This window comes from Canis lupus, chromosome 18 (genome assembly GCF_048164855.1).
Source record: "Canis lupus baileyi chromosome 18, mCanLup2.hap1, whole genome shotgun sequence".
In the NCBI taxonomy this organism is placed as follows: domain Eukaryota; kingdom Metazoa; phylum Chordata; class Mammalia; order Carnivora; family Canidae; genus Canis; species Canis lupus.
In genome coordinates this window covers 14,999,062-15,022,962 of record NC_132855.1, presented here as the reverse complement: position 1 = coordinate 15,022,962, position 23,901 = coordinate 14,999,062, and the positions used below count along the sequence as shown (strand labels likewise).

At 42.3% G+C, this 23,901-nt stretch overlaps 1 protein-coding gene across 3 annotated transcripts in view; it reads left to right on the top strand.

The window, feature by feature from the left end:
- Positions 1-23,901, top strand: part of BMPER (BMP binding endothelial regulator) — a 244,347-nt gene that overhangs the window by 117,231 nt on the left and 103,215 nt on the right. For all 3 annotated transcript variants that reach the window (XM_072783518.1, XM_072783516.1, XM_072783517.1), the window contains exons 7-10: positions 10,568-10,667; positions 15,833-15,942; positions 19,206-19,346; positions 21,425-21,529. In XM_072783518.1, coding sequence (XP_072639619.1) covers positions 10,568-10,667; positions 15,833-15,942; positions 19,206-19,346; positions 21,425-21,529 — 456 coding nt within the window. The remainder of the gene's footprint in view (positions 1-10,567; positions 10,668-15,832; positions 15,943-19,205; positions 19,347-21,424; positions 21,530-23,901) is intronic.

The following is a 23,901-nucleotide window of genomic DNA, read 5'->3' as shown; positions in this document are numbered from 1 at the left end:
AGAGCTATACAGGACCAGGCAAGCTTTCCACCCAGCTGCTGCCTCACTGAGGTACCTTCCCCTTTCTGGCCTCTTTATTGCATGTTCTGGCCAAGATTACAAGACAGTGCTTCTGAACCTGGCCTGATATTATTCCAGGAGAAGCTTGACTGAATATAATTCACTGTTTCTATAAGAGGCCACACACTTTTTCTTTCTACTTGACCAATATATGAATTCATTTGTCAGACAATGTACCCGTGCCTTGTTATCAGGTGCTATTTTATACTGTCCAGTGATGGACACTGATGACCAATCCTCCTAGCAAGTCAGAGTTCCCAGCAACCAGGAAATAACATTTTTCTGGACTGGGGAAGAGTCCATCTTTTGTCATGTCTGTCTACGATTTTGTTTCCTCTGTTTGACACTGCCACCATTTCACAGATGCTTTGCTTTTCAGCCTAGCCTGGACACTACTTCCACCCTCTTTGATTGCACATCACCTCTAATGTCCTGGAAGCCTCTGATGATAAAGCAGTGTGGAGGGGAAGTGGGAAGGACCTATATCACTTCCTTTTTTTTGTGGTTTACTCTATTATAGGAATCCCAAGTCAATGGGGACTGTACTTGAGTATGTCATAGACGTTTCAATGATATGGTTCTTTTAGGCTTTACTTTTTGCATCTTTCTCCCCACCAAGATGGGCATCCATGATCCTGGACTTGGGATGACTTGAGCTTAACAGATTCCAAGTTATATTTGCAAGAATGCCTGCCATAATTAGGCCCAGGACCTGGTGGTTGTGTTGTGCTGCATCTCTTCTTCCCTTAGGATGGATTTTTTTTCTCATGAGAAGCTAAGCAGGTGAATCTCTCCCTTTCACAGGACTTGCCCAGGCATGTCAGAATGCTAGCTTTGGCTCAAACTGGGACCCTCCCCCCACGCCTTCCACAGCTGTTTCCAACAGCCTTTACACTTCTTTTCCTTTGATCATCTTTGGCCTAGATTATGATCATCCCAAGGGCTTGCCGAGATTGGGTTGCAGCCCGTTTGTCTCAGAACACAAACTTTGAATTGGTTGACAAGACCAATACCCAGGGGCACCACTAATGTGAATGAATAGTGCCAGCAAACTCTAGTCTCCCTGGACAGTGTCCCTTGATCGAGCTCAGGGTGTTTATAGGACTTCTTCATATTTTACTTACAACATTTTAGATTTTGTTAGAATTTTAGGAAATTGTCACTTGATACAAAATAGAAAACTGTGCAAGAGTAACGTATATTGAATAAAGATTTTGAAATCCAAATTTTTCATTTAAAGACCACTGTGTCTAGCATGTAGAAACTCAAATGTTTGTGGAGTGGGCAAACAGAAGCCAAGATGCTGTGACTAGTCAATTGCTATTCAGAAATTAAAATGAAGTGAAAATGTAATCTTATTTTTCAGTAGTATGTTTAAGCATACTACATTTAAGAGATATTCCAAAGACGTATAAGTATAATTTTGTCAATACATTGTGGGGATCCGGATACACATTACTTAGGACTAACTCATTGAAGACAGCAGATAATTTCTTGCCTCAGGAAACCACACTGGAACACAAACATATTTGACTTACTTTCAGCTCTGGCTGACAACCCAGCAAGTAGGTGTTTATTAGTGAAAACCAAGCACTTCTGGTATGACTTTGGCCTCACTGTGGGCTAGGAGGACTGAAGTCTTTATGGGAGATAAGGGAAATATTCACATTACTTCTGCCCTCAGTGAACTCTTAGCCTAGTTTGGGCCAAGTGATAAATGCAAATGAAACACTGTGAAAACAAAACCAAACAATGCATAAAGCAGGTAGTGTACATAAATTATTTTTGGTAGCCAAACTTAAAAGTCAACTGAAAGGTTTAAGAGAAACAGTTCATTAGTGATGCTTTGGCTTCTGTCTTTGGGGGTCAGTATTTGTAGAGCCTTGCCCCCATCAGAGGCCCTTATGGGGTCTCTTCCTTAGTGCATCTCCAGCTTTGCTGCGGTGGCGACAGTCTGAGCAATATGAAAAATGCCCTTTCTCCTCCATGATGGTGTTATTTCCTTCCTTTCAGGAATGGCTCATAACTCATGGGAGGTGTGAGTTCTGAATGATTGTTCTTTTCATCTCCCTGGAAGTGGGCCAGACTGTAGATAAAGCGTTTGATGTGTCAGCAGTAGGCTTGTAACAGCTTTGACTACTTACATGATGATGAAAGGTTGAACTTTGATTAAAAAAAAAAAAAAAAAAAGGCAAGAGAAGGAAAAGGGCTCATTTTCTTTCTTTTGCTTTTTTTTTTGGTGGGGGGTGGTGGTGGTGGTGGTGGTGGTGGCAGTTGAGAAGCGTCCTACTGGGGTGGTCTGGGAGGTCTGTGGGAATCTGAGCTATTCAGAGTCTGTTCTCTTGTGGATTTCTTTGCTTATTTATTGATTGTTTGGCAGGGTGGGGATGTGGGGGGACACCCATGTTCAGTGGCATAGCTGGCCCAGATTCTCAAGGCCTTATCAGGAAGCCCCTACCTCTCAGCTTAGTGAGCCCTGGAAAGGCTTATCACATTCCTCGGGGAGATCACTTATGTTTCCAGCCATCCCTCAGCACCTGCTCGCAGACACCAAACAAACCAGGGCTGGCGAATCTATTCTGATTTGCAGGGCTTTCCCCACCCCTTGGTTCCCAGGGCATTAGTCTAGAGATCTCGTCTGAGAGTGGTCCCATAGGGTGGTCTTATCTTCCTGCTTCTAAAATAGACAAAGAATGCAGTGAAATATTTGTGGAAACCCAGAACCACTTGGAATTTGCCTCAGACGGTATTCCAGCCTTATCAGCAATTGGTGTGTTAGCCTGCGTGCCAAGTGGGGTTCGGGGAGGAGAGAGAACTTTGAAATTTTCTTTTCTGAAGCAAAAACATGGAAAAACAAAAACAGGAACAAGTTGCCATTCAGCTGAGTCACAGAGACAGAGCTACAAGCAAGGACTCCAAGAGGAATATAGACAAATTTTGCCTTTAAATATGAGGCGTAGGCAAACTCAATATGGTATTAGTGAAGGAAGAGTAAACGTATTTACATCACCTGTTTATTTAAGAGTCTGATATTTATTTTACCAAATTATTATGACCTCTGGCTCTGACTCATTGCCCTTGAAGCCCAGCACTGTCTTCATGGCCGGGCCGGGACTGCTCACTGATTGCAGCTTCTGGAACTTGGTCCAATAGGCTGCCAGTGGGCCGAGGCCTCACTGCAGAGCCGTGCAAACCTTGTGAGGATGCCAGGGCAGGCGTTCTTCTGTAAGTGTCTTTGAATATGACGGACTCAGTAAAACCCTTTAGGAGTTGTCTGTCTGGCCATTGGAGGACATGGAAGTCCCTAAAGGGCTCGCCAGCACAGGCCAGAGGGGGACTAGCCAAATCATACTGCTTGGTGGGAGCTTGAGTTTAGGGGAGTAGTGCTCACCAGCACGGCCAGCATGCTGACCCTGAAGGGGCCTACTGGCCAACCAAACAGCTTTCCTACCTTATGAACACCTCAAACGTGGCTCCTGACGATGTCAGTTAATGCTTATGAATTGCCTATGATAATAAAAGAGAGAGTGCATAAGATGTGAAATTCGGATTATCTGGGTGGTTCAGTTCAGCAACCATAGAATCAGGATTTTTTAAAAAAATTTTTATTTATTTATGATAGTCACAGAGAGAGAGAGAGAGAGGCAGAGACACAGGCAGAGGGAGAAGCAGGCTCCATGCACCGGGAGCCTGACGTGGGATTCGATCCCGGGTCTCCAGGATCGCACCCTGGGCCAAAGGCAGGCGCTAAACCACTGCACCACGCAGGGATCCCTAGAATCAGGATTTAAATCAAGATATTTATCGCTCTCTTTCTTTCTGATTAAAAAAATGGGAAAAACTAGCTTTTTTCAATGAGGGCGAGGCTGAGAGAATGGGTTATTTTCATGATTTGTAGTCACCCGAGGCCTGAAATATTACATCTTGGAGTGCACAGTGAAATTCAATGTCATTTCTTTAATAATAATTACGGGTAGGCAGAATAATGGATCCCTGGACCCCCAAGAGATCCATGTTCTAATCCCTCAAACCTGTGGCTGTTGCCTTACATGGCAAAAGGGACTTTGCAGATGTGGTTAAATAAAGGATTTTGATATGAGGTGATCCTGGATTATCTGGATGGGCCCTGTTATGAGACGCCTTATAAACAGGGTGGGAGGCTCAGAGTCAGAGAGAGATTTTGAAGATGCTGTGTTGATACTTTTGACTGTGAAGAAAGGAGGCCTAGAGCCAAGGAAGGCTGGCAGCTTCTGGAAGCTGGAAGAGGCGAGGAAACAGATTCTATCTTAGAGTCTCCAGAGAGAACCCAGCCCTGCTGACACTTTGATTTTAGCCCAGCGAGACTGACTTCAGACTTCGGACTTTCAGAACTGTAAGATAGTAAATGTGTATTGTTTTAAGGTACTGAATCTGTGTGGTAATTTATTATAGCAGCAATAGGGAAACCAAAACAATATGATGGACAACAATACAATCGGGCTTAGAGACATTAATTGATGGGAAACATAAAAGGAATTTGTTTTAGGCTTAATTCTCAGGACAGAGCATTGGGTCTTGGTTCCTTGAATAGGTGTGAAGGACAAAAGAGTTTTGTTCTTGTCAGTCCAGGGAGGCACTTCTGGGATGGGCGGGGTGGGGGTGGTGGCTCAAGGTTTTTATGGGACAGGGTAGGTATTTTGCTCAATCTTTGCTGACTGTTCAGCAAAATGTTCCTGACTCTGTGTGTAAAGAATCAAAGTTGAGTTGCATTTTATTACTTGGAAACATAAGCCCGTGGGTAGCATCATGTTCAGATTCTTGGGGTAGAAAGTTTCCAGAGTCTTCACAGATTGTGATGATAAAGCCTGCCCTGGTCTCAGCACAGACCCCTTGGTGCATCCCGCCCCATCCACGTCCATCACAAACTCCATCTCCGCTCTGCTCCTTCTGCTCTCCTCCTTCACAAGCCTTCACAAGGAAAAAGGGCCTCCAGCCACTGGCAAGGTGAAATAGGGCCTGGCTCGTGTCTCAGGGAGAACTCCCCAATCTGGGCAATGTGCTCCATCATTCAGAATGCATATCTTGAGCACGTGTTATAGGCTGTGACACGTACTAGCTGCTGGAAGAACGAACAAGATAAATAAGCCTCCAAACCTGCTTGCTGGAAGCTCATCTTAGTGAGGCATTTTGCCAAATGTAGTGCCTTTGACTGTAGCATCCAATTCATTTGGGAAAGTTATTGAAAATGCAGGTTCCTGGGCTGTGGCTTGAGAAAACATTGGTTTAGTACAGTGTTTTTTAACTGGTAACAATTTTGTCCTCCAGGGACGTTAGGTAATGTCTGGAGACATTTCTGTTTGTTATAACCAGGGGCCAAAGGGTGATGCTGGCATCTAGTGCATAGAGGCCAAGGATGTTGTTAAACATTTTGTGACGTACAAGATGGCCTCCTAAAACAGAGACTTCTCTGACTCAAAATGTTAATAATGCCAAATTTGAAAAACCCTGGCCTAGTGGGTAACTCTCACAAACACATACATTATATTATTATACCACAGAGGTATATACATGTATGTCAATATTGTGTGTGTACATGTGTACACGTATGAGTCCATATGTGTCCATGCATGTCTATAAATAGCTTTCTCTAAGTGGGCTCATTACCCACTAAATTTGAGGTGTCCTCTCTTCTCTAGTCTACTCCACTGCTCCCACAGTCTGATAGCTCACCTGCTGGCCATCTTTGCTTTGATTTTCTGTTCTGCACTGGCCAAGAACAAGGAAGGCCAGGCACCAAGACTTTACCCCTGGTAGTAATTGTTATGCTCTGAAACTTGACCAAAATAAATTTGCAGGTCAAAGAGAAACCTGGCTAAGGACATCCTTTTCCTCTTGTGAAGTAAATGTTTGGCCCAATTTGCAGTTTAAAGTGGTTACTCTATTCACAAATCAGCTTTGCACCACTGGTTATGATATAAGAATTATAATCGTATTATGTTATAAGAATTATGAGTCACACATAATAAACTCTTTGCATTCAAGATTTATTTCTCCCTTACACTAGCCCTTCTGGGTTTTCTCTCCCCTGTTCTTGCCTTCATCTAGAATCAATGGAGAGCTCCATTGTCTTCAAACAATTGAACATTGGGGAAAGAAATCCTTTTAGAATATGGCTGAGTGTACTGATTGGTTCTAATTGTTTAGAAATGTACTGCTCTGCTTCCAGCCTCCTGTTGGGGAGCCAGCTCAGCATCCTGGTCAAGGGATGAGTGCTATGTCACATGTTATAGTATGGTTTCCAGCCCTCAATTCTCAGTGGTTCTCAGGGGTGGGGGAAGAATCCTGTATGCACATGGCTGTGGTTTTATCATCTTGTACTCATTACTATACTCAAGAAGATAGATTTTTATTATGCAGAAAGACTGCTGCTCTAGGGTAAACTTTGACACAAAGCAATTTCACTTTTGATTGAATCAACTATAACAAAAATAAGGGGGCAGAGAATAGACTTGGGACAAGTTTCATGTCTTTTTAAAAAAGAAGCTACTTTCAGAGAAACACTTGGATATGCAGTCAGAACAAATGACCACCTCTAAAGAACAAACTAAGGAAAAATGGTGGAAATCATAACTCATCAGTACTATGGAAGTTCCTTTCCTTGTTGACCACATGAGACTGTAGTCATTAATCCTTGTGTATTGTAACTATATAGAAATTTTCAAACATTTTACAGAACACATGGGGGTCCTAGGAATCCTGCCAGCTTATAAGGTGAAGTTGAGTGTTACTTTTGATATATCACCACCAAGAAACACCTAGTTAGCACCTAAAATGTACAAAACCCAAGGAGATTCAAGGTAAGCAGATGCAGACAGCCCTGTAACTATACCATCTCATCAGCATCCTGTAGTTCAGTGGTTTGAGATTCTAGAGCTCATCATGTGTGGTGGCTCTTCCTTTCATTCAAGAATTTTTTACTGAGATATTTCCTTGAGTGTCACTTTCCTGAAGGATATTAGGCTCAAAGGCTGGTCCCTGCAGTCACCAAAGTCTAGCTTGGAGGCAAAACCAGTATCATCTTACAGGGTTAAACTTCTTTGTGTATGTCAAAAATATAAGACTAAATATGAAAAAAGAAAAATATATGAAAAGATGGGGGGGGGGTCACTGGGAAATGAAGGGATCTAGAAGGCTTTTTAGGTGAAAAGAGGCTCAAAATAGATCCCAAACAAAGCAGGATTTTTATAGGGGTCAGTGATAGGGGAAGAGAGGGAAAGAGGTATGTATAAAGAAGATGGCAGGCTGCAGATGTGCCTGGAGATAATAAGGAAGATACACTGGACATGCCTCTCCATGTTGATATTGTGAGGGAAGGACATGGGAGTGAAGATTATGGGGGTCTTGCCAAAGTAGACTAACTGTGGTAATAAAGGTCTAATGTGTCTGAGTATTTTAATGCAATGAAATTTATGTCTTGCTCACTTAATAGTTCACTGCAAGTGTTTAGTGGATAGACTTCCACATGGTGACTCAGGGAAGCAGGCTCTTTCCATTTTGTACAAAGTTGTTGATCCCTTCCATTCAGGTGGCTATCCATGTAGTAGAGACAGAAGGTGAGAGTGTGGAGCATTGAGATGAGAGATTTTTATGGGTCAAGCCTAGAAGCGTGTTATTTATTTCCATCTTACCTCCTCTTGATCAGAACCTTAGATGTAAGGCCTAACGGCAAGTGAGTCTGAGAAATATAGTAGTGGTCTATGTCAGGAGAAAAAGAAACACATTTTAGTGGGCACATAATTGCTTCTAGAATTGACATTTAGCCTGAATTTTATCCCAAATGCAGTGGTAAGTCATCCTCCATTTTACCATGGGGACATGCTCAATGGTAATGTAAGCTCCATAAAGGGAGTGATTTCTGTATGTTGTATTCACTGCCGTGTCGTCAGCATATGTAGGCCTTAAACAAATATTTGATCAAATAACGAAATGATGGATGGGTGTTGGAAAGGAGTCCTGGGCATATTGAACTGTCCAGGGTGGGTTAGTGCAAGAGAGCTGAGGCAGGGGAGCCAATTAGAAAGATTGGGATTATCTGATAGAGCCCGAGTTAGTGCAGTTACAGTAGGAATCAGTACATTTTTAGAAACAGAAATGTTCCCTTCTGCTATTGTAACTTTCCTAGTTTACAGCATAGCCACATCTCATAGTTTAACCAGATTCCCTGCTGAGTTGAAATCGTAGAAGCAGGTTGTGAGCCGAAAAGGGCTGGCTCTTTTCTTTGGAGGTATTAATAGGAATGCAGCCTCGGGACTTGGGCTGTGCCACAATCCTGCAACCCAAACAAAATAAAACTTGACTAAACCAGCAAACCCAGATTGGAGTTCAAGTTACTTTACTGGGCTCTTGGGAAAGACAAACTGCAGTTGTATTATGTATGCAAAATCCGCTCTTTGACCTTAGTGTAAGGAAAACTGCTGGAGCCCACATACTCTTTTGCCAGCTTTCTGAAGCATTGGACGAGTTTAACTCCTATGCAATTATGTAATATTTAAAAAAATTAATTTTAAAATATGTTTGCAAAATAGATGCTGCTCCAACAAGAACAGAGAATATCGATGCAAAGAGTGTGTTCTCTGCACACCTATGGCAGCCAACACGCACACAGCCTCGTGTGGCCTGAAGCTTCAAGATTTTAGGAAGTTGCTTACAGAAGAATTTTGTTACGAAATTAAAAGTTAAGGGAAGCATCATGTCCTCCATGTAGATTTAACTTTTGTGGTTTGTGCATAAGCTGGGGCAGACCTCGGAGTCTGACCTAGACTTGGGTTCTGTGCCTGTGAAGTCTGGGGAAAAGCCGGCCTTCAGGATTACGCAGAGTGGTGTGAGGAACCTCCCAGAAAACAGCCAGGGATTCTTAGGAGATTTTTAGTGGTTCTTGCTGATCTGGAAATAATGTAAAAACAACAGAAGAGCTTTTTGTGGTATTTTTGCATATTCTCTATTGGTTTGGGGATGTATCCAACATTAAAGTGGCTTAAAAATAATAAATATTTAAAAAGACATAACGTGCCCTACCCTTTTCACCCAGTCGTACCAAAAAATAAATTATAATAACAAAACTGGCAGGAACAGGAAGGGAGAGCAGGAACAGTGGGCGGCAGCAGTGCGTAGGGATGGGCACGAATATGACCCAGACGGCTGACGTCTGGTGTTATTGCAGAAAGTGCTGGAGAAGGTGTGAGGAAAGGCCGCGGGGAATCTTTCCCTTCTTTGAGGCGTGAGTTCCTCATTTCCTGAGGCCTCTTGAGATATAAATTACCGGTTTCAGACACCAGGTACCTGAGGGTCTACTAGTGTGCTTTCTAGCTCAAATCCCAGAGAAGCCAACCCACTGAAATTCCGTATGCCTAGTAATCTGTTTACCAAATCTACTGATTTTCTAAAATAATAACAATAATAATAATAATAATAAAATTAATTATTCATAAATTCGATAGCAATTCATTTTGCGCAGGATAGTTTTCACATGAGCCTTCCAAACGTGTTGAATATAAATTTGACTGGAAAGTACTTTTTTTTTTTTTTTTCTCCTGCCCCAGCTTTCTGAAGATTCAATTATAAGTTGCTGAGGCTGGAAAAAACAGACGCCTCTTGTGAGACGTCGAGGAGGGGTAGTAGGCATGCTGCATCTTTGAGTCGTAGAGAGGGGGGAGATGCTGACGGGCAGAGAAAGGCGGGGAGCATGCTGGGGTAAAGAAGGAAGGAATGGGTGTCAGAAAGGGCGAGGCATGAGGGGCAAGGAAAAATTCATAGGTTCTAGAACTTCTCCCATAGGCTGCTGAGCCTCTGCTATGCCTTCCAATATTAATCATCATTTGCCTTCTTCTTATGATAGAAGCAGCTTTGGTTAGCTGAGTGAATTCGTGAAATGGTTCCTTTGAATATTGGCTTTCAGCATATCCATTTTCAGCAGACTGGCTGCTTCCTTAAATCCGAACCTCCTTGAGTCATGCTAGCAACACTTTTAAGCAGTGGCAGGAAGGGAAGTATTCTTGGAGGAAGATGTCTGCAGAACCTACAGAAGGATGGGGGTCTGAAAGAGGACTTTACTGAAAAGTCTCAGTAAAACCCGAAGGGCTCCTTTGCTTGCTTAGGGGTTGGAAAGCGATGCCAACTTGTTCTGGTTTGCCCCAGTCTTTCCTGGTTTTAGTACCAAAAGCCTCTAATTTCAGGCAAACTGAGATGGTTGGCTGGTCTTGAGACAGAAGAAGACAAATCAAGGCGGTGTTGAGTGGGGAGGGGTGATGCTGTAAGACTCTCTTCAGGGACCGTCTTGTTGAGAGTGTAGTTCATGTGATCTACGGGGAAGAGAAACGGATAGTTGGGAGAAATTACACAGATGTGAGCAGTCACCCCAGGGACCTAATACCAGGGAAGGCCCTCGGTCTGTTCCAGACATCTTGATTATACAATATGTGTGCACTTACTTTTTCTAAACGTGCTTTTTTTCTCTCTCTCTTTTCTTCAGGGAGGCAGGACACAGTGCGTGAGAGAAGTCTGTCCCATTCTCTCCTGTCCTCAGCACCTTAGCCACATTCCCCCGGGACAGTGCTGCCCCAAATGTTTGGGTGAGTGACTGTTTTCAGGTCAAAGAGCAATGTAATTTATTCTTGGGGCTTTCTGCAGAGAGTCTTCATTCATGTTATTGGGGTTCTCAGGTTATCCTAGCTCATGGCTCATTAGAAATAACTGCTTCTTCTAATTATAGGAATTTCTCTCTTTTCTGGTCTCTACAGGGATTTCTTCTCTCTTATCTCCCCTTGTATTCGTAAACCTGGTTCACCAGACAGCCTGGGCTAATAGCTCCTGATGGAGAGAACAGTACTGAAGAAACGGTCTTTCAGGGGACATATGGGGATTAGTAGAAATGATAAGTCTTTTAAAGGCATGTGAAGTTAACACACAGAGGATATAGACTAGTGTTACTTTTATAGGCAAAAGCATGCAAGAGGGTGACACCAACAGCGAGAGGTTTGGAAAGAAGCAATGAAAAATAACCAAAAAAAAAAAAAAAACAAAAAACAAAAAACAAAAAACCAACAACAAAAAAAGAAAAATAACCAACAAAAAAGGAGGATTAACCATTTCTTGTTGAGCATTTACTATATCCTAGGCACCATGCGAAGCACTTTATATGCTTTTTCTCATTACATTTTCTCAAGAAATGGGGCTGTATAGGTGCTAGATATATCATCCTGACATGTAATATAGGTGCTACAATTAGAGTTATTGAGGGAGAGAGGAGTAGATTCTTAGTAGGTGGCAGAGCTAGGGAGTTATGGAGTTGATACCTGAACATGACTACATGTGATTCCTAAGCCCATGACTTAAGCTCTGCTTCTCAGCCTCCCTGGTGATGTGGAGAGAGGCACACAGCAGCCTCTCTCCAGCAGAAAAGAGACAGCCTGTGATGGAGTCTCTAGGGCGAGAGATCCTTTGGCTCTTGTTCATAATACATATGTCAGCTTCTTACATGTGATCTTCAAGCTCATGAGTTAGTTGATGTTCAGACTCAGACTCAAATAAAAGTAGCTTGACCCAGCGTATGAATACAATAGAACATCTTCCACTAGACTCCCCTGGCAACACCACTCAGATCTCCAGGGATCTTTGAGGAGGCTAACACATTTCCTACTCTCCTAGTCACCACTGGCTTTGTGTTTCTGCTTCTGCTGTTTCTTTCCTTATTCCCTTCCTTCTCCTCCTCCATCCCACTCCTGCCTCTCCTTCTCTGCCTCTGTTTCTTTTCCTTCCCCTTCCTCCTCCTCCCTCCCCTCCTCTTTCTTCTCTTTCTCCTTCTCCTCCTCTAGCACATTTTGTACTTCCAGGGACACTGCCTCTCCAATCCTTTCACATTCTGTGGTGCTATTGATTCAAGGCTTGTGTAGTAGATTTTACTGAAGATTTGTAGTCAATGAGGGTGATTACAGTGAAGGACAGCAAACATCATGAAGTGGAAACTTAAGCTCCCTTTGTTCTTAAAAGGTCTTAACTCTTTTGTTTCTAGTCACTGTTTTTCTCTTTCATTTGGCCTCCAATCTCCTCTCAGTTACTGTCCACACCCTTTTCTGAATCCTCTCTCCTTTTTTTCATAGTTTGCTCTTCTCAATTCCAGAACTTTCTGTTGATGGATGTTTTCATTCCCAGCCCATCACAGCCATAGCCTGAAGTCTGTCTTTCTCCAGGCAAGCTGTCAAATAAAGGTATCTTTTTAAACGAAGGCAGTTTTCTCTTTTTGAGGGATTCTTCTGCTAACTCTTCATCTCATAATGTTTGCCTTCCTTCTGCATGCACACACACATACACATGCACATAATACTTTTTAAGTAACTAGGAAATAATTAAAAGAACAAAGGAGACCTGTTTAGACATGCCTAATTAAAGACATTTCCACTGAGATGTGTGCTTCCTGGGTTGCCAGTGTGTGCTTGTAGCCCTGGCATAGAGTTAGCTGGCTCATTGTGGTTGAAATCATCACGTTTTTGGTCATGGTGCACACAGCATTCCATCTAAACAGGAAAGTCATCACAGAGGAGGTGGCAACTGTGGCCTGACATTGAAGATAAGTAGGCTTGATTAATGCTTTGAAGCCTGTACCGTGGATGTGCTGAGTCAGCTCAGAAGCTTCTCATATGAGCAATGGCTGTTGTATTAAATGCAGATTTTTTTTTTTTTTTTTTTTGTCCATTTGTGGTCATAAGACAGACTATAAAAGGAATAGCAAGTCTTAGGAAACTTGAAAATCATAATTCTCCCAAATGAGACCTTTTTTGATTGACCTACACCCCAGTAAAATAATGTGGAAATGGATTAAATTAGGCTGTATATGGAGTCTCTGCACCACTCTTTTGAAGGTTTTATCTTATTTGGGGACTTTGAGATTAAGGTAAGATTTTGTGTTCCTCTGGGGTAAAAAGAAACATACCCACACAATAAAAGCCAGAAAGGAAAAAAAGGAAACATTAGGATACTTTCTAGATCCTGAAATCTTAGACTAATTAGGCTTTTGGCTGGTTGGACACCCATTTGCTGTTAAATATTCCTTTGACCAGAATTCATTTACATGACATACCTCTGCTTTTTGTACTGTAACATTCTTTTCCTCTCTTTCTCATTTTCAAGGCAGAGACCCATCAGAGGTTTGTTTACACTGAGCACCCAATGCACCTTTCAAAGTGACACAGCCTGAGATCATGTTGGAATTATATTACTGATAATAATGATAATACTCATCATCTACCACTTATTAGGGGTGTTTAATGAATGCCAGGCTCTGTGATAAAAGCTTTACATCAGTACTTTTAGGTAAAAATTATATTTTATTGAGTAATAGTCTAGGTAATTGCATTTGTTCAGGGGGTAAACTTGTTGAAGAGTCTTTTTGTTCAGTGATCTACTGATGCATCAATCAATCCACCAGTGCCTCCATCTATTTGTTCACCTATTCATTCATTCTTTTATTCATCCATGCCACAGTACTGAGTACTATAAATGTAGTAAAAGCTACAAGCTGTGGGAACCCATGAGTGGGCTGCTTATTCTAAGAGGTAAAAGGGCATCTGAGGAGGTAATGTGAAGCTCAGCCATAAAGAAGATGTATTTTGGTTGGCAGAGAAAGAAGCTTGATTTTATTTATATATTTATATCCTGCCTTTTGTCAAAAAGGATTTCAGGCCACTTATAAAATACATGGAGTACATGTAGTTAAAAGAGGAAAAAGGGCAGCCCCGGTGGCACCGCGGTTTGGTGCCGCCTGCAGCCTGGGGTGTGATCTTGGAGGCCCGGGATCGAGTCCCGCGTCAGGCTCCCTGCATGGAGCCTGCTTCTCCCTCTCCCTCTGCCTGTGTCTCTACCTCTCTCTCTCTCTGTGTCTATGAATAAATAATAAAATAAAATCTTAAAAAAAAATAAAAGAGGAAAAAGCCAAGCCAGGTTATCACATTTGTAAAAATTGCTTAATTGAAACAGAGCTATTTTTAATTCTTAAAAGGATAGAAATATATCTCTGATACATTAATATAGGGGGCAGTGTTTACAGCAGTGAAAAATGACATGACCATCATTTTTATAGTAAATACAAAAAAAGGAAAAAAAAGATATGCTTAGGGATATTGCTTATACTAGAATATCCTAAAACCAAGGTATGATGTGACATAAGTGACTCTAATGGGGTGGGTGGCCTGCACACAGCTTTCTGATGCTTCAGGACCTAGGGGAAAATCTAGAGAAGGGTTGAATTTTATATTTTGCAGGTAATCCTCTAATTTAGTTTATAAGTTCTCACAAGTTTCAAGAAACTCGGGACCTGGTGAGCACATAAGAATACCTGTCTTAGCTGGATTATTAATACTCGCTAGGTGCAAAAATACAGTTATTTAGCTAAATTTTGTTCAACCATGGAAGGATTTTCTGTTGTATACTCCAGTATCCATATTGTAGGTAGAGAGGGTCATGTGTTATTGCAAGGAGGCATTCTTGATACCATTTTGCAGGTGAACTAAGTGAGGCCTAGAGAAATACTCAAGGTCATCAGGGGGTCTATATGTGGGACCCAGATTATAGCTCACTGTCATCTTTTGAGGCAAGTTTACTTCTGGCAGTAAGAACCAAACTAATTATTTAATTCTGCATGTATATTTTATCCTAGCCTTGAAGTTGACTCTAGCAGAAAGATGGAATTTTTCTTGACTCCTATGAATGGTAATTCCAACAATTCTGAGAGCAGCATTTAGTATGTTGCCTATAGGTGTTTTCAGCATTTCACTGGGCCTCCTGATAAATAGATACTGCTTTTAATCTTTTTATAAGAAGAAAGTGTGTAGATGTAAATCTAATGAATGACTATGAATCTTTGATTTCTTAACTCAGTCCCTGATTCAAGTAACATGTGAGGGATGTTTTTATGTGTTCCAGAGAGTAGAAGTTAACATACTGAAAGAAAGGAGGAAATTGGATTGTACTCTTTATTTGGGATTGCTTTTATGGCTCTTTTGGTCACCAATCAAATCTTCACGTAAGGGAAAACCAAGCTAGTTCTACAGAGGTGCGATGCCTTTGAAAGCTTGGGTACTTGGCATGTGGGTTGGAGTCTGCCTTTACGCACATTTTAGGTTAGTGCCATCCATTATACCAAGGACTTATCCTTATTATTTCTCCAACTGAGATGCATTGGTTCTTCTTTTTCTCATTCTAGTTCTTCTTGGGAACTTCTTGCTTTTGCCTCTTCCCTGCCAATACCTTCTTTCTGGATAATGTTAGTTAGTTAGTTAGTTAGTTAGTTAGTTAGTTAGTTATTTTTGTTCTTTAAAATGCAGCTCAGGCATTACATCCTCCAGGAAGTCTCCCTGTCTCCACAGTACCCATATTGGCTTCTTTCCAGAACTTACCATATTGTTGTGTTGAAATAATTTTTTGTAGGTTTGTCCTGCCAGTAGACTATGAGCTCCATGTGGACAGTCAATATGGACCTGGTCATCTTGGTTCACTATGATGGTATTATAGATTTATTGAACTTACCAGATTCAGTGTGGAATCAAATTCTTCCTAACAAAAACTCTCTAAATTAGTGACTCCAGGGGATCCCCTGGGAATATATGGCCCAGGACTATTTTTGTGCACCAGATTTACCTGGTCTTTGTGAGAATGTTCAACATCCCTGTGATATAATTGTTGATGACAAAATGGGAATTCCTGGCTTCTATCTGGCTTACACCATGCAATTGCTTCCCTCTAGGTCAGAGGAAAGTGTTTGACCTCCCATTTGGAAGCTGCCTCTTCCGCAGTGATGTTTATGACAATGGATCTTCATTTCTCTATGATAACTGCACTGCATGCACCTGCCAGGTAATGTGGTTCTGCGGGCCTGTGGTCCAACAGTGATTGCACTTGGGGTTTTATTGTTAGCATCATAGCCAAACATAATAATGTGTTATTTACCAGAAGGAAGCGTTATCAACACCATTTTACTAGCTGAAATCATACTCAAGGTCGCAAGGAAGTTCGAACAAAGGACCCAAATGACAATTCACTGTTACCTTCCTGGGACCTACAAGTTAGCTCCCAGAGGTGAGAACTAAAGTCTGAGAGGCTAGCTGAGGCACTTTCTAAAATCGGATACATACATGTGGCAGTGTTCTCTGGCTCTAACTATCCGAGGTGAATTCTCTGACACACCTCTCAATAAAAATGACTTTAATCACCTTCCAGAGGAAAGAAAGGCATGGATTTACAGTTCATCACAAGGATAAACCTGATGGTTTGGGAAGAGAGTATTTATATATTGTTCATTGTACCCTTTCTTACTTGAGGTATTGCTTGCTTTTCCCAAAAGGCAAACAGAAGTCTAATGACGGGTAAAGAAAGAGGTCCACGCTCCAGAATCTTAAAGGGCTACACATCACACATTCATTGACTGTGCTTATGCAGTGATTTATTTTTAAAACCAAGAAGAGAATCATCTTAATGGGAGATTTTAGGATCCTTCATTAATGAGAGACCCCAAACATCTGTGTGACATGAATTTAGAATAATACATTTTGGTGGTGATGGTTGTAGTTTTGTTTTTAATAGCTAGAGAGGGAAAGAGAGGAGTTTTGCTCCATGTCAGCGATGAGTCAGTAGCTAGGATTAGGGTTCAGAAGTTCCTGATTACTTGAGGCATGCTTTGTTAAGTAGCATGGACTACTTCAGGGAGGTGGCTGAGTAGGGGCTGAACTGTCTGTTCCCTGGCACTGAACACTGAGTGTTTCCTAAGCCTGAGAATACTTTCCTGAGGCTCCTTCCTCTCCTTTGTGGTTTGTATTATCCTATGCTAAACATATAGCCACTTCTTCTGTTTGCCTTGGCCTCTATCCTCAGGACTTTTCTTCCTCTCCAGGAATTTCACAGGTTATAGCTTCCTCTTGAGGATACTGAACCTTTGATGGAACACATCACATTCCCAATTCTCTGAATTACAGGAAAGCCAGACTGAGAATCCATTATGCTTGCAGTGTTTTGGGTCTCATTGTTTCTTTGAGAGATGATTGGGCAGTACGTCCCAGTGCTCAAAAAAGTGTAATTAATATTGTTCCTTCAAGAGGTTGTCTTTTGTCAGAGTGTGCATTCACAGTCATCTATGGGAAATTGGATGCTTGAAGAATCAGGCCACAGTCATTTTAGAAAATCAGTATTATTTTCTATCTGCTCAGAGCTTCCCTCTTCCCTCTCCAGCATCCATCCCCATCCAGTGGCACAGCAAGTGCAGGAAACAGGACTCTGAGCGCAGTATGGTTTCAGGTCTTTGCACCTTCAGATTTGATGATTCCTCTACCTGGAGATTGTTCTTTCAATTTAATTAGCAAACTCCTCTTCATACAGAACAGCCTATGTCAGATGTTACCTCCTCTAGGGAGGCTCTCCTGACTCACTTAGGCGGGTAATTACCCCTCTTTTCTGTTACCTCTATACTTTAATAACTCTGTTTACCATGTTACATTGCAATTTATTTGTTCACATAGTTCACTCTCTCCTTTTGCTCTGTGAACTCCTTATAGACAGAAGCACATCCACCTACCTCCGTATTCTCATGACTTAAGCTACTGTCAGCTATATGTTCTAATGGGTGCTGTGTGTGTGTGTGTGTATGTGTGTGTAATAAAAGTCGGGAAATCTACTACCATGAAGTATATATTACTTGAAAGCTAGTGAGCGTCCTGTTTTCAAACTAGAAATCAAGACATGCAGTTTGGCAAAGGATTTTCCCCCCCAATTTATGAATTGACCTATAACAATTTGTATGTGCCAGAAACTGTGCCAAGTGCTTTACATCTTTCATGTAAATTGCAAAGCAGCTACTCACATCTCCATTTTGAAGATGAGGAATTTGGGGCTTAGGGAGATGGATTTGCATAAGATAACAGACCTAATAAATGAACTGGTCTTGTCCGGTGCTAAATCCTCTCTGTTATCTGGTGTGGTAAAACCTTAAAAATAAAACACAACTAATGCCATTTTTAAAAGATTATCTCATTGTCATATTAATCTTCGATGGATAAGTCAATTGGAACATAGTAGTAGATGAATACCAGAGGTAGCTCTTGAAGCCATAGGATTAACAGAGAAGCGACAGAAGTTACGTAAGTTGATTTACACAACCTGTTTAAGTGAGTTCTCTCTCATTGCTAACTAAGAGAGGGCCTGGTCTCTCTTCCTTGCACCGTGAGGCGGTCGCCCATCTACGTGGGACACCACCTTCCTCCAACCCTGCCTGCCACCAAGGCTCACCAGTGTTTTGCTCTTACATTCGTTCTGCCTGACAACCTACTCCAGTGAAATTGCCACTTGTTGTCTGGGAACTAAAGAAGCGCACTTTTCTTGAACTGGAGTAGGTTCGAGAAAAGTACACTTCAAGAAAAGCATACTTTTCTTCAGTGTGTTGTTGAATGAATCAGTAGGCACAATTTAGTTGGCTATTGTGTTCAGGTAGTGCCACTTCTTTAGAAAGCAAGTCATACCTCTTAAAGTTACAGGTATAAACTCCTCACTCTCAGGGATTAAGTGGCCTGATTAAGATGACTTACTTTATAGAGAAGCCCTAGAGCCCAGGTCCAGTTAGTTCTTCCGTGAATATAGAACAAACTGAGCAATTTCATCTTGAGGAAGAACATTAGCTCCTCATTTTTTCTTACTGATTAGATATCATGGCTTTATGCTAAACTCCTTAAAGGTGGCAGAAAGCCCCAGAGGAGACCCAAGAGAGCAATGTTAATGAAGGATATGCAAGAGGAAGGAAGAAGGAAACTGGTTGGCCCACAGTGAGCTGGACTTTCTTGCCACACACTGGCTGGAGTAGAACCATAAGTTTCTTGAATGTTAAATTATAAACACTTGGGAGTTGGCAAGGGTATGTCACACTTTTCAAAGCTTTGTCAACTTCTAGTCCAGACATTTAATCAACAAATGACATTTTGAAGTGAAAGAAGGATTTATTGCAACAAGTTACAGTAGGATATCTTCAGAATATATTTTAAAGCAGTTAGCTGTGGGCTGTTAAAAGGAATGCCAGGTAGGATGTTTGGTAAAGATGGAAATCACTTTTAATTTCTGTTTTGTCTCTGGGCCCCCAGGACTCCACTGTAGTATGTAAGAAGAAGTGCTCCCACCTTGGTGGCTGCGTCAGAGGGGAGGAGACCTGTTGTGAGGAGTGCCTCCTGCGAGTGCCTCCAGAAGACATCAAGGTGTGCAAGTTTGGCAACAAGATTTTCCGGGTATGTGACAAACCAAGCTCGTGGGAACTTCTATTCTCTACTGAAATGTAAAGAGCTCCAGACAAAAGACAGACCAGAGTATTCCATATTTTGTAGACACATATGTCGTGTGTGTTATGCAAATGTAATTATTTATATTGCAATATTATATATACATATATTTAAAATCAAGTGCATGTGGGGGAGAGAAGCAACTGTTTGAAAAAATGGTTTTCTTTGGCTTTATTTTGCTTTTCAAAGTATTTTAAGACTGTGAAATATTATCGCCTTTTCTGAATGTGGTGGGCCCATGATTGGGCGTAAGCTGAAGATAGTTGCCTTGGCGGTGCTATTATGGGCGCCCTTCTGACTAGGGGTAACTCATTCAGTCAGAGATCCTCAGAGTCCCTTTCTTAGATCTTGATGCTTCTGTAGCTTAATACTTTTAGAACTTTTTCATGAAGCTAAGTTTTCAAAGAGAGATTGTTCTCACTTGGAAGATGTTCAGGTGAGGATGTTGATGCCAGCACAGCTGTGGAGCGAAGGTGAGAGAGCCTTGCCCCAACTGAGCCAGCAGGACTGTCTAAGGACCATCTGTTCCTCGTCAACTGCTACCCATAGTTTTCTGTTAGCATAGCTGTGCAGTGACCATGTAAACAGGTTGAAGATTGTTGTCTTTGCCCAAAGGGATTTCCATCTGGTCTGTACCTGAAGGTGCCACCTCAGGACATTCTTGAGTCTGAGGTCCTCGGAATCAAGTCAGACGTGGGAGCTCCTCATGCTGTACTTAGCCAGATTTCTTTTTATATTGACAAAGTTGGAGGGGGAGTCTTGATTCCTGTGGAATCAGTGTGAAGACATGATGTGTCCTGCCCAGAGGAAGGGGGTCATGTGTGTGTTATAGTTACACAGGCTCTCAGAGCCACTCATGTGTCCTTTTGACATAAAGTCATCCATTTTCCAAGCACCTAGATGCTATAGACTCCCTTTCATGCTGGTGTTGTGTGCAAAGTGTTTTCAAGGCTCCTTTATGTGATGAGGCCTAAAATAATTTACAGAGAGTCATCTTTGCAACACCAAGTCCTAGAAGTGTGCACTCAGATAATTTGGACTATCAGATGCCCTTTATGGTAGATTTGGTTAGGTCTTTCTCTCCTGAGGAATAAAAGGCTCTACTAGTCCTTCATATAGCTTCAAAAATGAGAAGCAAGAGGAGAAGGAGGAGTCATCATCAAAATCTGAGCTAGTTTCTCTGTTTTTAACAAAACCTGCTACTCCTATCTACAAACCCAAGAAGGAATTCTTGGTTTGTTTTCGGACCCAGCTCTGGTGTGTGTAATCTACTTTTCCACAAGCTAGGCCACACATCCTTGCATGTTCTCCAGAGGAACAGGGCTTCTGTGGCTGCATATTTGGCATTTGCATACTATAAATTCAATGAGTCAAAAAATATTCCTCAAAAAGCCCTTTCTGAGCTAGAAAATGTGTTCCAAGGTGCTAGCCAGCTTTTTGGGAGGAGAGTATCAGACAGGCAGAGACACGTTATCTGAGTATGAGTTGCCTGGGCTCCACATACTTGGATGGCTTGCTGATCAGGTGCTTGCCTGGCCAATGACTCTGGTCATAGCCTCTGTTCTTTGTACGTTCATGTCCCATGTGGTCCAGAACCATGTCACATCTGGGAGTAAACTACATGTTTTCGTACACCTCAACTGCTGGTGTCTGGGACAGCTTGAACATTTCAGTTCTATCAAACAGGAAAATTAGAACTTTGCTACTGCATCATGTATGAAGCTCATGTTTGTCCTCCAGGGTGAAGCTAAGTAAACAGTACAGGAGGAGCAAGATACGAATGTGATTTGGTTAGATGCACACAAATTCTTTTTATATTCTGGAGAGGGAGCACACAGACACACATACACACACACACACACCCTCCAATCAGATAGGTGGAGAGAGACACCTCAGGGTAATTTAGTCTGATGATGGATCCCTCACTCAGGGCAAGAAATGCTCTTCTTGGCAAAGAAATCCCAGCCTGTGGGACTAGCTCCTGACAGCCTCCAGCTGATAGCGGAATCCTGTGCTCTCTCCTTCAGGATGGAGAGATGTGGTCCTCTGTTAACTGCACCATCTGTGCTTGTGTGAAAGGCAAGACAGAGTGTCGAAAGAAGCAGTGCGTTCCCATCAGCAGCTGCCCGCAGGTATGTCTGGAATGCAGGTTGACTTTTTCTTTACCTGAAGGTCTTGGGAAACATCCTACGTGTGGCATGGTCTCATGCCATCTTCTGAACGCAGAATCCAGATCCCCTGATACTTCCAGGTTCCCCGGTAGCCACATCCTCCCTTTGTAAGGCCCACTCCTTTTCTGTGCGCTTCCCACCCAGATTCTCATCTCCCATGAAAATAGCTCTTAACCTTGCACTTGTCCCAAATCTCCTATTTCTCACTGACTTTTCCCCACTTCTTTGTTTTGATGTCTCCAACTCCTGTTAGATCTGCTCTCTTACTCCTTTTACTGAGCTTTCCACTGAATGCCATAACCAGCCTTCGCACGGTTCTCTTCTCTTTCTCTCTTCTCAAATTAGAGATTTCTTCCCCTGGTCATTCAAAGTAGTATGTAGTTGTTTAGTAATAAACTCCACGAGGGGTTTCTCGGGCCATCAGCACCCCTCCCCGACCCCTTTCCTGACATTTTCATACCCTAACCTGGCCTCCGTTGTAGCCCCAAATGGAAATAGTGCCCCTATGGAAATATCTCTTTTCAGAAACCCACAGTTCCAGCTCTGTGAATAAAGCCACCATTATCTTCTAAAGCATGAGCTTCATTGAATTCACCTCGGCAACTTGAAACCTTTCAAGGTTTTATGCATTTTTGGGAAAGTGTCAAACCTATTCAATACCTTCCAGCGAATGAAAAAAAAATATATCTATATATTCAGGACATGTCCTCCTTTCTCTGTTATAGACAGCTTTTAATTTTATTCACATCTGTTATTATTATAAACAAAAAGTTGCTGTTTTTACTTGAGTGCCAAATGAGGCACAAAAAAACAACAGCTGTTGCTATTGCACAACTGAAAGAAGGGGGGAGAAAAAAAGGAAAAAAAAAAACCCTAATTAGTCTTGCTTTAAAAAGCCTCAGACATAAAACTGAAAACCTCCTATAAAAGAAAAAAAAAAAGGAGATACAATAAGTAGACTTGAACATGGTCTGCTTATAAATATTCATTGGGAAAAAGGGGATCACATCATTTATGCCAGTCCTTGGGGAACCCTCACTGCTAATGAAGTCCTGCAGCACATGTTGGTAATAATGGGCTTCCTTATTCTACAAGACAAAAACAGGATGCTGTGCCAACCTGGTGGCTCAACTAACTAGCCTCCACAGGCCGTGGTGGGGTTTTCAGCTTGACTCGAGGCTCGCCACTTGTGGCAGGGTTGATGGGTTTCATTGTCCTCTTGCTGTGGGGAGGTCAGCGTTTTTTATGTCAGCGGCATCTCGTTAGCATCTCCTCTTGGAGGACCTCCTCTGAGCCAGGAGCATCCATCTCTCCAAGTGCAGACCTCTCCCCCGCCTCACCCCCTTCCCGGTCTTGTCAAAGCTTGTCTGGGCCTGGCTCCTGCCCCAGGGGCCACCTTTCTGTTTCTGGGCATCTTTCCAGCTGTTGCTCTGGTTCACACTTTCCTTCCTCAGGGGCCAGCACAAGGACTTTGGAAGATAACTTAGTTCTACCATGGAAATCCTGTTCAATGCTTGTTTCCCCTCCCTTGCATTGCCTTGGGAAATTTAATTTAATTTTTTTTTTTTTTTTTTTTTTTTTTAAGAAGCAGACTATATTCCCTGCTCTATCCCTCCTGGCTGCTACTCATCTCTCTTTCCAGAAGTATGTGTGCCCTGTTGAAGAAGGGTTTTATGGTTGGATTTCCTGTCTATCCTCCCTGGCAACCCCATCCCCCCTCAGCCCCTTCCCCCACCCTTACCCCAGCCCTGAGGCAAAGGAGAGCCTTTTGTGAGAAGGGCTGTGGCAGGTTCCATTGGGGACAGGGTGTTACAACACTGCCCTCTCATCATCACTGATACGTACTAAGACTTTCCCTACAGTCCCAGGACTTACCCTGTTTAATGTTGGGACTATCCCCTGAGTTGGGTGCTATTACAAGACCTTCTTCCCAGTGAGGTCACAACATGTCCAGAGTTCCATAGCTTGGGAGCCTAGACTTCATAGCTTGGGCTGGATTTATTCCTCATGTGATTCAGTGAGATTACCAGCTCCACTCAGTTTCAGGAGAAGAGAGATGGCAGTTTCTGCCAAAGAACAGATGTAGGGGCTCATGTTGTCACCCTTTGTTGGGGCCTTTTGGTTCCAGTAGTTTGGCCTCCTTCCGACAGAGCACTTTACTGAACTCCCCTGGGGCCACCACACCATTGGCCTGGGCCCACCTCAGTTGATTTTGTCTTCAACTGTTTTTAGTCACAAGAAACGAAAGGGGGCCTCTGTGCCAAATAGAAATCGATAATCAAGCTCTAGCAATGAAAATATGTCAAAATGCCCCAAACCAGGGGGTGCTGATT